Here is a 14,508-nt window from a genome sequence, read left to right as displayed (position 1 = left end):
GAGCTGTGAGATCCCGGAAGGCAGAGGCCATACCCAGTGAGGGCATCCTCACTGCTCCCCATTTGTATAAGCTGGAGACCCAGTGCACCTTGAAACTTGAACTTCCAGAAATAATGGTCTGGAATGTGAAAAAGCCCCTCATAAGACACTGAGTGAAGAGAGCGGGATACCAACTGTATGTGTGATTTAGTGTTGACTTTGCTAATAGAAAATGGATATTTCCTAATATGCATAGGGATGTTAGCATGAAGGAAATGTGATTTGCATATACTAAAATGTGATTTTTAGATGTCTTCTTTATATTTATTGTCCCAATAGTCTACAATGAGCACAAAGTGCTTTTATAATTAAGAAAAGCTCTAATAAGTGAAGCTCTAATAAGTGTTTTTTTAGAAGGTAGTAGTTGAAGGCTGGAGTACAACTTTTCCAAAGAAGCTGAGCATTTTGTTACCACCCACCCTTCTCCCAAATGCCAGGGAAGGAACTTTCCTGTAGACCCCACAGGGGCTTTTGGTCAGGCCCCGTTGGTTACCCTGTGACACACAGGGCTTGGGGTCCCACGGAGGAGACCCATATCAGTGTGTTTTTCCAGATAGAAATTTACAGACTGAGCTTCCCAAAGCCCAACATTCTGCAGAGAAACACCAGAGCTGCCAGGTGCAAAGAGAAGGCAGTACCATTATTACCTCATTTATACAGTGGGTTTTTCTGCAAGATTTCCCTCCCCCTGAAAAAAAAAAAAAAAACAACGATTTACTTACTTGAAGTAACTAGTGTGGTCTGTTCCAATTCTCTCATTATATCAAAGGCCCACAATGGAATGGACTTGCCCAGGGTCACAATAATGTTCATCATATTAGAACTAGAGCAAGTCTCTGGAAAGACAGGCCAGGACACCCCTGGCTCCCGGCCCTGTTGGAGCCTAACCAGGAGATTTTGCACAAGGCAGCTTTGGAGGGTTCCTCTTAGCAAAGCCAGCTAGGTATGTCCTGGCAGCACTTTAACTCTTTTTAGGATCAGAGCAATACACATCTGCTTCCTTAGTAATTTTGAATGGGTGGGGTTGTGACTCCTCCTGTGGCTGTCTAAGGCAGAGAAACAGAGCATGTGGGTCTCCAGGGAACAGAGAGGTCACCTGGTTCGGTGTCATTCCACTGAGGGCAGGGGCAGAGGTCCAGGGAAGGGAAGAAACTCCCTAATGACACTCAGGGAGTTCCTTCTGGAGCTGCAGCTGCTCCAGAGAAAAAGATGCCCATTCGTAATATTAACATATCATCCTTTTTCTACAGAAGGTGCACGTGAATCCCAGAGAGGGCTGCAGGTTATTCAAAGACACCCAGGGAGGTAGGGGCTGAGTTGGGACTAGTCCATAGCTCTTCTAACCCCCTAACTCCCAATCTGGGGTCATAACCCCCTTCCTCCTCTGCCCCAGCTTGATATTGCTTTTCTGGATGTCTGTGCATAGCTAGTCAGGATATCTTCTCCATGATGGTAAATAGCCATTTATTTTTTTTCCCAATTGTCCACAGGATCATCCGGACAAAAGTACAGCAACCACCCAACCAGCCGGTCCCAGCTTCCAGTCACAGTATAGGTAAGAAGAACTTTTTAAAAAAATTTAAAAATCTAATGGGTTCCAAATATTCTAAAGAACTTTTAATCATTCTTATGGACAGATAATTCTGCATAAAACACTTCGGCACACGTACTAATGCGCCTTCTTTGTCATTCTCCAAGGGCTGAACCTGGTAAATGAATTTTATAAATACTGCTAAAAGGTTTTGAATTTTACTGATTATTATGATAAATAGCTTTCACCATGAGACAGAAAATTGAAATCTAAGCCAAAAAAAAAAAAATCCACTAATGGGGGTCTATAGAATGTCAGATAATTAAAGTAATAAATCAAGAAAGGGATACTTATTCATAACATTTTCTGCATCATTAGTCAGTAAGTAGTTTTGAATGTGTTTTTTTCTTCTATCAACCAGCCCTTCTACAATTCTTTGTGCACTTGCAGTCTTGAGTGAAGATGTGGCAAAACTTCCCAAACTTTCTCTCTCTCTCTCTCTCTCTCTCCCTCTCTTGCTTCAGTCTCATGTACTCCATGAACTGTCAGGGGCTGCCAGTGGGGTTTTTGACACTCACGGGAGATAGTTTGAGTGAGCGTGACGTGTAAGCATGGGGGTCCTATTTCCTTCTATTGAAGAGTTCAGTTCAGAGGTTTCCCTGCCTTTCCCTTCCCCTCAAAGACTGTGAGATGACAGTGACATGTGTCTCGTTAAGGTACATTATTTCACCACTTGGGATAAAGGAAACACCTCTGGGGGGAAGGTTATTCTACTATAGGAACGTGGTGACCATTCAGTAAACCTCTGACAGTGCCTATCACTGTCACTTCATAATGCTTTGGACTGTGTAATGTTTCCACATCTTTGTCACTCCCTCTTTAACTGAAAACTTGAACTCTCTGTGGTGGTGGGGTTTGGACAGAGGCCGGATTTATACTTCTAGCTCTCCCATTAACTCATCCAGTGAATTGTGTATCCCTTCACTGCTCTGAGCCTCAGTTTCCCCATTTGTGGACTGAAGGGCTCACACTAGGTGCTCCCTGAGGTTTCTGAATCTTCATGGTTGTCTCTTTGGATAAAGGTAAGAGAGAATTCCTCCCTCCCATAAAATAATTCTTTTTTTTTTAAAAAGGATTTTATTTATTTATTAGAGAGAGACTGAGAGAGAATGAGCATGAGCAGGGGGAGGGCCAGAGGCAGAGGGAAAAGGCTCGAACCCAGGACCCTGAGATCATGACCTGAGCAGAAGGAAGATGCATAACCAAGTGAGCCACCCAGGCACCCCTAAAACAATTCTTTATTTAGTAGTCTATTCCAAAAGTGTTTGCCAAGCCCCTGTTTTGCAGGAGGCTAGTATTTTATTTTATTAAAGATTTTATTTATTTATTCATGACAGAGAGAGAGAGAGAGGCAGAGACAAAGGCAGAGGGAGAAGCAGGCTTCATTCAGGGAGTCGGTCATGGGACTGGATCCAGGGTCACACCCTGGGCTGAAGGCAGCGCTAAACCGCTGAGCTACCTGGGCTGCCCAAGAGGCTAGTATTTTATTTTTTAATTTTTATTTATTTATGATAGTCACATAGAGAGAGACAGAGACATAGGCAGAGGGAGAAGCAGGCTCCATGCACCGGGAGCCCGACGTGGGATCGAATCCCAGGTCTCCAGGATTGCGCCCTGGGCCAAAGGCAGGCGCTAAACTGCTGCGCCACCCAGGGATCCCCGCAAGAGGCTAGTATTTTAAAGGAGCAGGACCAAATCCCTTTTCTCAAGGGCTTCTCAGTTTAATGCGGGAATTCTCTTAGTTAAGAGAAGTTGGCACAGCACTGAGATAAGGCTCAAGAAGAAAGTATACGGTGCTGTGTGAGCCAGAGGTGAAGCTGGTTGAACTGAGGTGAAGAGGGTTGAGGAGGGTTTCTGGGGAAATGTTTGTGGCTGAGATTTCACTTGTAGCTTGAACTATTTCAGATCACGGAACAATGAATAGCAGACGAAGAGTACCTGATAATATTCTTGTAGTTGGGTTAGAGGAACAATTCTACTTGTAGGTCAGCAGAATGCTTTGTCTTGTCTCAGAAATTTTTATGAAAAACCTATCATATACGTGTACAGGCCCTGATAGTTTACAAACTTGTTGCTGGGTAAGGAAATGGAAGTTGAGCGGTTAAATAACTAGCCCAAGGGCACACTGCTCGTTAAGTGGTGGAGTCAGAATAAGAACTTGGGTCCTAGTTTAGTGCAGTCACAAAATAGCATTGGCTCTGTCAGCAACATGGCGAGCCTTGGTTATATGTGGTTGTTGTTTTTTAAAGTACCGAATGACTTGTGATCTTCTTTCTTCCTCTGTTCTTTGCACCTTAATACAGAAAAGGTTGTGAGATTTGCATAAATCTATTTTGAGGAGCTTCTTCTGGTGAAGGAAAAGAGAAGTTAACGATTTCTACTTCTGTGTCTCCTAAGGAAGATCTAAAATCTAACTCAGATATGAGAAGAAAGGCACTGTTCCCTCTAGGTCTGTAGGAGCAAGAGCTGGATATGCTCCAAGGAAAGCAACAAACAGCTTCTCACGCAATCACCACCATTTCTAGTAATTTCCTACACTTTAGAGTCAAAGGCAGCTCCACCTGCCTCCAGCTAGTTATAGCCCAAGGAAATGTGTCTGAGATTGGTTTGTAGGTTTTAATGAACCAAGAAAGAATTCCCACAGCCCAGAAATGGAAATTCAGTTGTATAGCTTGGGAGGACCCTGACGTCTTTCCCTTGGACTCTGGGCTTAGGAGTTAAAGTGAAACTTGCACAAAACCTCCCCTCCCCCTTGCTTTTCCTGAGGAATAGAGAGACCTGGCCTCAGCCACACACAATAAGTCACTAACCTTGGCCCACATTTCTGGACAGGGGAAAACTAGACTTTAAGTCAGTAGACTGGAAGCTAAATCCTAGTGCTACTGCTTACCGGCTAGATAACACTGAGCAAATCATTTCATCTTGTGGAGGCTCATTCATCAAATGAGGAGAATAATAGCACTTTAGGTTGTTGCAACCATCAAATGAAAAACACTGCATTACTGGGAAGCATGTTACTGTTTTTCATGATTACTTAACGAGAAACGGATTACTCTGGGGTCCAGACTTTAGTGACTCAGTCCTGTGGCCTTGGGCAAGTCACTTTCCTCTCTCTGAGCCTTGGTTCCCTTCCCTTTCCCAGGAGATGACATCGCCTCCCTTGTATGGTTGTTCTTAGAATTAAACAAAATAATGCCTCGGTAATGCCTGGCACAGAGTAAGTTCTCAGAACATGTTAATCATTATTCCATATATCAATATATATTATGTATGTGGGAGTACATATTCTATTATACATCATATCATTATTACATAATTAACATGAAATATTGAAATCCAGGTGAACTGGAAGGAGAAAAGACAGTGAGGAACTATAAAAAGAAGGAACGGTTTGCCATTTGGAGTTTTGCTGGCTGAGTGTATGAGTGTGCAGGTATTTATGTCTGCATGGATGGGTGGATGTGTACTCATCTACCTGTCTAATGAGTACTGTAGTCTAAGCCTTTTTTTTTTTTTTTTTTTAGCACTGGCTGCTGGTGGGCCCCGGATCCCCTCTCCCTGTCTCTCTCCTCTAGCCCCCTGCTTCCTGCACCCTTGGACAGGCCTGGATTTGAGCTAGTGCCCTTCTGACACGTTCCTGTGTTCCCTTCTGCGCCGCCAGGCCTCCTAGTTGCCCAGCAATCCACCACCCCCCCCCCCAGCAGCAGAACACCCGGGCAAATGGCCCCCGAGGGCGGCTCCTATGCCCAGGTGTAGCCACTGCTACAGGGCGAGCGTCCTCCGCGCACACTTGCGTCTGCACCCGGCTGGGCCGGCGTCGCATCCCGGTGGAGGGTGAGCGCCTTTGTTCCCGCCGAGGCCGCAGCGCCGCCGCACGGCCCGGCCGGCCCTGACCGCCCCTCTCCCTCTGCGCAGTGTCCACGGGCTCCGTGACGCAGGTGTCGTCGGTGAGCACGGACTCGGCCGGCTCCTCGTACTCCATCAGCGGCATCCTGGGCATCACCTCCCCCAGCGCCGACACCAACAAGCGCAAGAGAGATGAAGGTAAGAGACGCCCACGCCGCCCTGTGCTGGGGGGACTAACGGGATCTGCTTTGGGGCGATGAGTCGGGGTGGAAGCCAAGAGCCACTGTTTGCCTGCAGGGCGCCTGAGTCCCCAGGCGGGGTGGACCCGGGAAGGGGCTGCGTGCTCTGGGAGGGGCAGGCCAGGTGCTGGCTGGGCCTGCGGATTTCCCGGATTTCCCGCTAGCCTGCCCTCATCTTCACCCCTTGGGTGGAAGAAAGTGGGCCTAGCAGAACCCATGTGGCTTGAGCTTTGTGGTCTGTAAGAAGCCCTGTGTGCTGATCTGATGCCTGGGGGCAGGGTATGCAGGATGTGGGCGCACCCTCTCCTGGGGCTCCTGGGAAGAGAGGGAGAGCTGGGTGCCCTGCACTGAGGAGGGCACACGGGGGCAGAGGTGGTCAGCAGGTGGGTTCTTGAAGGACTGTGCACACTCTCCCAGAGGGCCTCCAGCAGTGGTGGTGGGGGAGCGGTTTGAGGAAATTAATCATCTCATCTCTGCCCTTGGGCCTGGAAGGAAGGAGTCCCCTGGCCTCTCCGGGATTACAAAGATGACAATCTTCCCAGTTGATTTTTCTCAACCCCTGCGTGCGCCTGCTGCCTGGGTCTCTGTCCTGGACAGGGCCCTACCTTAACCTGGCTCTCCGTTCCCTGGATGGGCTGCCAGTGTGGCTGACGTTAATGGGTTTGAGAGGAGAAACGAACCCCTGGGAGTTTGTAAGACCGTGGTCAGGAAAAGGGGAAGAAAAAAAAAAGCCCATGGTCTAGGGCCTGAGAGCCGCGTGACAGAAATCTTGATTCAATTATTCTGTTCCTCAGCACAATTCCCTTTCTCAGCTCCCTGTAAGGGATGTATGTTCTGTGAGCACATGCCTAAGTACTTAAGATCGGTAACTAGAAAATTGAGTCGGCCCAGTGGTGGATTGGCCTGTGGACTGTCTGTTCCGGGCAGTGCAGAAGCTGGGCCTGGGGCCTCCGTTTGGAGCTCTGGGGGCACCTGGGGATGGTTCACGGCTTTAGAACCTGCCTCACCTTTCCCCTGCTCTTGACACTCGGAGCAGATGTCAGAAGTCTGTAACTCAGCGGGCACTGTGCTGTGTTACCGCAGGAGGCGGTGGGCCTAGCACCTCTGTTGGTTTATGGGGTTGATGCTGTCATCTTTTCTCCCATTGTCACCTGGACTCGCAGCAGATGTGCCCAAGCTGGGGCCCAGCGGTGTTTGATCAGGGTAGAGGAGAGGCTTGTGTGACGCTCTTTCACAGGCTGAGGGATCCCAGCACAGATTTTTGGAGAAAAAAAAATATATATATAGTTTGATATTTACCACGAAACAGACAGGTCCTGATTTGGGAGGGGCGGCTATTTTACTGTGCTTGTGGAGCACGGTACCAGCTTTCAGTGTCTGATCAGCCACTCTTTAGCCTCTTCTGCTGCTTTAAAAGGTATTGAGGGGTGCCTGGCTGGCTCAGTCCGTAGAGCCTGCAACTCTTTTTTTTTTTTTTTTTTTTTAAGATTTTATTTATTTATTCATGAGACCTAGAGAGAGAGAGAGAGAGAAGCAGAGGGAGAAGCAGGCTCCATGCAGGGAGCCTGATGTGGGACTTGATCCTGGGTCCCCAGGATCATGCCCTGGGCCAAAGGCAGGCACTAAACTGCTGAGCCACCCAGGCACCTGAGCCTGCAACTATTGATCTTGGAATCATGAGTTCAAGCCTCACATTGGATATGGAGCCTACTTAAAATAAACAAATTTAAAAAAATGTATTGAGTAGTCAGAATAGAGGTGTGTTGTTGGTCTAGAATGCTCTGTGCCATCAGATCATTCCTTGAGGACTGTGGTCCATTTGGGGTGGAAGGACAGTGACAGATTGAGATGTGTCTGTATTTGGGTATAACCTAGATGGACAGGGATCTGGATATCAGAGGCCCTGGACAACACCTTGAGACTCTAGGGTTGTTCTGATACAATTAAGAGAAAAATGAGCAGGACTGGATTGTTTTCTTCAAATATTTGGGGGCTGGCATGGAAGACGAGAGGAATGAGACTTTGCTGTGTGGCTTTCAAGGCCAGCATGCAGCAGACGCAGAGGAGATTTCAGCTCAGTGTGAGAAAGAATGTGTAAACATGAGGGCAAAAGGGGCTACCTTGGGAGGTAGTGAGTACCCTGTCGCTAAAGGCATGTAAGTGGAGCCTAGGTGACCATGTGCTGGGCTGCTGTATAAGAATATGAAGAATTAAAAAAAAAAAGAATATGAAGAATTGGATGTAGGATTGGATAATCTTTGAGATCAAGTCCTGATCCCCAAAAAGACCTGGGAAGTGATCAAGTCTGTGGTCTGGTCTGGGAGATAAGGGAAAATGATTTGATGATGGTCCTGGAAGCTGACAGGACTGGGAAGAGTGGGAGGCACAGATGGCAGATCCCCTTCTCCCTTGCCTTGCATCACCATGAGAGTACTGAGCAGAGAGGTGGGCAGAAGTGCCCTTGCCCAAATCAGCAGCAAATTGCCCGGAGGAGTACTCCCACGTGCTCCCTGCTACCCTTTCCTGCCTTCCCTCTCTATCTCTCTGGAATGGCCATCTGCCATAGGGGAGGAAACTGAGGCACCAAAGAGTTCTGTGCCATTGGCAAAGACACATAGCTTTGCCACACACAGCTTTGGTGTGGCCTAGGTGGGGGCAGGAGGGGGTGGGAGAAGAGCTGGAGAGCCCCTGATGGCCTCAGTTCTCCGGTATTTTGCTACTATCTGTTACCCCTCAGGCCCTCCAGAGAGATGCTTTGGAGGCAGAGCAGCCTGGGGCTGGGCAGAGCCTGGGACAGTGGGAGGAAGAGTATCAAGCACAAGGGCCTACACAGCAGGTTGGATGCTGCCAAGAGTATGGTAAGAAAGTCAGAAGCCAGCGTTGCTGGGTGCATGGGAGGGCTGGCCCCTTGCTGCAGACCATGGTACTGCTTTCTCCGGAGCCCTTGGCAGCCTGAGGGAAGGGCCACGAGGGAGAGAGGCATAGAGGGCCAGGGGAAGAGGCCAAGAGGAATCCCCACTCCCATGTCTCAGATGAGGTGACTGAGGCTCTGTGGGGAGGAGGTGCTGGCTCCATTCTGCTTTGCAGTCATCTCCAGCTAGGACTTGGGCATTTCCTGGTGCCACCCTTCTGCCCAGGCCTCAGGGTGGTGGTGGTGGTGGTGGTGATAATAGAGTGTAGTCACAAAGGGCCTGCCCTCTAGGGCTCCCAGTCTGGTGGGCAAAACTGACAAGCCCGAAGTCCCTCGAAAGGGCAGCATGTAAGACGGCTCTGTGATGGGCAGTGACACTAGAGGGGGAGAGCAAGGCAGGGAGGGGCTGATTTTGACCAAAGGGATCTGGGAAGGTGCCTCCTAGGAAGTGGCCCTTTACTGAGGGAGAAATACTTTACATTGCTTGTTTTTAAATTTAAAATAATTAAAATCAAATGAAATTGAAAATTTAGTTCCTCGGTTGCACTAGCCACGTTTCACAGCATCCAGTAGCCCCATGATGTGCCCAGTGGCTGCTGTATTGGGTAATATGGCTTTGGTACAAGTGCTTAGCACATAATAGGCGCTTAGTAAGGGCTCCTTGGTGGAATGGGTCAGTCATATGCCTGTAGAGCGTTCATAATTAGTAAGTAGGGGGACTGGGTAATCTCCTCAACAGGAGGGTTTCTGTTTGGTATTTTGGGCTTCCACAGAAAGCTCTATTTGAATAAAGAGTTCTGTAGCAAAAACAAGTTAGAACAGTGTTGGGTTAGTGCATTGCCAAGGGCCCTTTCAATATAGAAATTCTAGGACTCTCCCTGGGACGTTTGCCTCCAAGATTGGCTTTGGGGATAAGACCACTATGTCCAAATCTCAGATGAGCTGTGTGCGGCTCAGGTGGCCGAGAAGGCCCTGGGGCCTCTGAGAGCAGAGCTGCGGCAGGCTGAAGGACATGCAGGGAGGCAGATTATAGCTCAGTGCAAGGAACAGCTTTCCAACAACAGCCAGATTGGGCCGAGGATGGAGGTACTAGGTTGGAAAGGTGATGAGCTCCCTGCCATGGGATGTGTGAGCAGGAGCTAGGCAAAGGAGAGGCCGGGGAGCCAAAGAAGTCATTCTGATCTGGACTCTGCGACTTTTGAGACCTGTTACAATCTGGGTAGCAAATGACTCTCTGACTGCCTGTCTGAAAGTGCTTCTACCTACTGGATTTTCCCTCCTGCCACCTGACTCTGAGGTGGCCATCCACATGGACTTGCCTGGGCAGAGGCCACGTCACCTGTCTTTCTCTCCCCACTGGCTCCTTGGCAGAGAGCACAGTGCCCAGGATGCTCAGGAGGCTTGTGGATGGTACCGAGGGTCCAGCTAGCGTGCTGCCCAGATGTGGGATGTAGCCTCGTCTCCTCCTCGGGCCAGCCTGAGAGCTTTCACAGAGAAGTCTCTGGCATAGGCCCTCAGGTGTCCCACGGGGCTAGGGGGACAGAGGCGGAAGCAGTGCTTCCCTCCCCAGGAGGCCTGGAGGAAGCAGTGGCAGGGCTGGACTGGGGAGGGGGGTGGCCATGGGTGAAAGGGCAGCCCCAGACCCTTGGTTTCTTCCTGGGCCTTTGATGGCTGGTGGGGCCTCTCTCCACTATCTCTGCGGCCCCCATTCAGGTCCCCTCGGCTTTCCCTTCGCCTCATAGCCCCAGAGTTTGAAAGGCCCTGAACACACCAAGGTCAGCCGCGTGGGAATCCCTTTCACTGGCGCCTAAAGCTGCCCAATCCAGCGCCAGTGTGGACTGTGGGGCCTGAGCTTCCTGTCGGGCAGGAGAGGGTACGTTGCCGGTGGGATTCCTGGCCTTCTGGCCTCTGGACTGCTCTCGGCCTGCGCAGGGCACGGGAAGGGCGTCTAAAACCCCTAGGTGGCCTGTCCTTTGCAAGAGATGCCGAGTCCAGCAAGATCCTCAAGGAAGGTTTGGGTGCTCCTGTCATGACTAGGGTCCACCCCTCTTTCTGGGGGTGCCTGTCTCCTCTATGTCTTTGTGTCCCTCCCCATGCCTTTCATTTGGGGGTGCATCTCCTCCAGTGTTATCCGCCTCTGTTGATGGGAATAGACTTTTTCTGTGTCTGCTTCTGTCTGCTGGTCTAGCACGCTCTCTCTCTTTTTCCCACACATACACTCACCCTTGGCCACTCTCTCTCTCTCTCTCTCACACACACATACACTCACACACACACACTGTCTTGGTCACACACTCTCATATACAAATACACCCCCCCCTCCCTCTGTCTCTTTCATAGCACCCTGTCACACACTGTCATACATATATACTCTCTCACGCACAAACCTTTTACACACTCACACATACATATACACCTCTCTCTCTCTCTCTCTCACACACTCACTTTCTCTCTTCTTATATTTGCTCTTGTTCTCTCCCTCTTACCAATTCCCTGCTCCTCCTTTGACCAGGTTGGAAACCCAGCTCAGCCCTGCTCTACAGACCTCCATGGGAATCACAGCAGGGAGGGAAGGGCTTTCAGAAGCTTGCAGGCCACACAAGGCCCAGGCCCCCCTAACTGTGGGCAGACCCCGGTCTTCTTCTATTAGGTTCCTTTTCCTTGTTGGACTCTCAGACCCTGTCTTCTGCTCCAGGTCTTGCGATGGAAGGCTGGAGCAGAAGGTACAGAGACCTCTCTCAGATACCCCAGAAGGGAATGGGATGTGTGGAAAGGTCAGTATTTCTAAGTTAGGAGTTATAGGCAGCCCTGGATTCCATAGATCTCTGATCTCTGGAGGGCCCAAAATAAGAGGGTAAGGTATTGACGCAAGGATACAGGCTCATAGGCCAGGGACAGAGTGATTTGAGGACATCCTGTGGTGAAATCTTAAGCAAGTTACTTAATCTCTCTGACCCTCCACTTTGTCATCTGGAAAATATAGCTAGCAGAAGCCTGGCAGGTTATTGTGAGGATAAAACGAAATCATACCCTTAAAGGGTTTAGCCCCAGGGCCTGGTCATAGAAAACACTTAATCAGAGGCCACTGAGGGAGACTGGGGCTAGCGGGTATGAGGCCAGTCACAGGCTGAAGGCAAGCTGGTTCCAGCCACAGTTCTATTTGGCAGCTGAAACTAGCGGATCTGCTCACCACCGACTTCCTGTTTGTAGACTACTGTTGTGCCATCAAGACTGCACAACAGTGCCCCCAGGTGTCAGCAGCAAAACCAAGGGCCACTTGTTTTCCCTTTGCTTCCTTTCCTCAGGACCTTGGTCTTCCAGCCCCCCTGTTGGAAGGATAAAAGGATCAAGTCTCAGTTTTCCACAAAAAAGAGGCCTTTAGGCACACGAGAGAGGTTCCAAGGTAGAGGGCAGAAGGCAGAGCACCCGGGCCTGGGAGGGCTTGGGAGTGGGGTCACCAGCTTGGACCTCAAGACACCCCCAGTGGAGTACAGGGCCTTGGAGGACATCTAGGACATGTCCCTCCAGTCATTATTCCGTTGGGAACACAGGTTTGCAGAAGGGAAGGGGTCTGACTGGCACAGAGTAAAAGTCTGGAAAACCCAGAGGGAGAGAATGGAGTCCTCAGAACATCCTTGGTATCCTGCTGCTATTTGATGTGACAAATCTCCGTTTCCTCTTTCCCACCTCTCCCATTCTCCTTGGTCCTGCTGCCACCTCCACTGTTGACCCCACCAGCAATCCCACAGGTCTATGTTAGCCAGGCAGGCGGGGGAGGTGAGGTGGGGAGGGCTGGGCCCCTGCTGATCTCCAAGGACTAACCTCAACTCTTGACGCAGGCCCTGACCTTCCTGCCTTGCCTCCCATTCCTCTTCTTCATTCCTTCTGTGTTCCACTCCCTGTGCATTCTCCGGGCTTCCCTGTCTCTGGGCTGTTACCCACGCAGGGCCCTGCAACACAAATGCTGTCCTGGTGGCTGGTCTGTTGACCCGGCCTGGTTCCCAGAGCCGGCCTGTGGCCTGAGGGGATTCTGAGTGTTGGACAGGTAGTTCTTCCCACCTGGCGGAGGCCCTCAGATTCATCAGGGCCAGGATGGAGCAGTGGAGGCCAGACAGGCTCTGCAGAGAGGGAGGGAAGCCACTACCATTTTGTCTCGATCTTTCCTGGGGCTTCACCAGAGCAGGGGCCCTTCTCTGAGGTGTGTGTCTGTGTGTGTGTGTGTGTGTGTGTGTGCGCGTGCGCAGTGCTTAGGACCGAGATTCTTGCTGGGAGGGGTATCACTTAGAACCCAGGTGGCAATTGCCAGTCTGGCCAGTCATGCTTTACTTGGCTTGCCTTGTGTTTAAAATATTTTCGAATTACTAACTGACATTTAAAAATCAGGAGATTTTATATATGGATGTTTGGCTTTTCTTGGAAAAAAAACCCCCAAAACCCCAATCTGGCAACACTGGGTGGACTTTCCCACATAGCAGCAATCATCTGTAGCTGTTGACGCTGCGGTCCTCAGATTGCTTCCTACTCAGCTTACTGTCACTTATTCATGCTCCATTTGTCTCTACCTGGAGGCTTTTGAGTTTCTGGATTCCTAGTATGACCTCTGAAGAACAACTGTGAGTCTAGTCTGTGGCACCTGAAGCCTGTGGGACGTAGCACCCTGACCTGGCCCAAAGTTGCGCTGTGTGTGTGTGTGTGTGTGTGTGTGTGTGTGTGTGTGTGTGTATGTGTGTGGTCAGGGGAGTGAGCAGTCAGGTTTTTAGGCCAGTTGTGGGTGGGGTAGGGAAGGCAGTAGGGCAGGGTCAAGGAGCCACACCCCTTGTAGCCCAGAACAGTGAAATTGAGGTCATTCAGTTCACACCCACCAGATGGGTAGTCCAGGCTCAGAGGGCACAGGCTTGGCCTCAGGACATGCAGGGGGTGCTTAGTGGCAGTGATGATAAAGACCCAGGTTTCTACCTCCCAGCCCAGCCAGCCACTCTCCCCTGTTGCTCTGGCCTTGCCGTCATTGGCACTCTTACACGTGTCAGGCTTCCTCGGTAAAGCAGGGGGACTTGAAGCCAGGTGGCCAGTTGGAGGGGCTTCTTGGGCCTTTCCCTAGTGCCTGGGGCCTGTCCCTTGGGTGGGGGGGGATCAGGTTTCGGTTCCTCCTGGCCCCCAGGTCCCTGAGTTTCACTTTGATTCAGTGAGTGAGAGCCTGTGTGAGAGCCAACACCACCGAATACCCCCTCAACCCCTCCCTACCCCTGTTTGCACACTTGGCTTTGCCCGGGCCCTCCCCTCCCCACCCCCAGCTCCTTTTCCCATGGACTGTATGCTGGTGTTCCAGAACACCCTAGGAAATATAAAGGGTAGGGTGGTGGAGTGTGAGGATCTCCATTCAGGGAGTCAGTTCTGAGATCAACCAGAACAATATAATAGTTGTGGGATCAGCTGTGGGGACAGCTTAAGGGGTATAGAGTCTCATCCACAGGGGACAGGCTCCCTGCCTGGAACTCAAGGTGGAGTGCACTTGGCTTTCTTCCCCACTCTGTGTGTCTGTGGCACTGTGGGGCAGAGAATCCCATAGCCCTTTCTCTCTGGCTTTGGAATATTGTTGAATCCTTGGCTGGAGTCTGCGGTTCAGGGGATTCAAGGGCTCCAAACTACTAGAGGCTTCTGAGACAGGGACAGGAGCCCAGAGGAAGGGGTTGGGACCTCTGGGCTCCTGTCCTGACTTTGTGGCCAACTTACTGTTGACTTTGGAACCCCTTCCTCTCTCTGCACCTCAGTTTCCTCATCTGTAATATGGGATTAAGGAATTCCTAAGGCTTTTTGTGGCACCAAGATTCCGTCCTTCTCCTAATCCCATTTCAAGTTCTGTTGCGGTATTTTAGAACAGTGGT

General features: G+C 50.3%; 1 protein-coding gene across 6 annotated transcripts in view; it reads left to right on the top strand.

Annotated features, from left to right (window-relative positions):
* PAX5 (paired box 5) overlaps positions 1 to 14,508 on the top strand; it is a 195,644-nt gene that overhangs the window by 25,815 nt on the left and 155,321 nt on the right. For all 6 annotated transcript variants that reach the window (XM_072841961.1, XM_072841964.1, XM_072841963.1 and 3 more), the window contains exons 4-5: positions 1,530 to 1,594; positions 5,546 to 5,674. In XM_072841961.1, coding sequence (XP_072698062.1) covers positions 1,530 to 1,594; positions 5,546 to 5,674 — 194 coding nt within the window. The remainder of the gene's footprint in view (positions 1 to 1,529; positions 1,595 to 5,545; positions 5,675 to 14,508) is intronic.

This window comes from Canis lupus, chromosome 10, assembly GCF_048164855.1.
Source record: "Canis lupus baileyi chromosome 10, mCanLup2.hap1, whole genome shotgun sequence".
Taxonomy (NCBI): Eukaryota; Metazoa; Chordata; class Mammalia; order Carnivora; family Canidae; genus Canis; species Canis lupus.
Note: the sequence above shows the minus strand (reverse complement) of the source record. Positions and strands in the feature narration are given on the sequence as shown.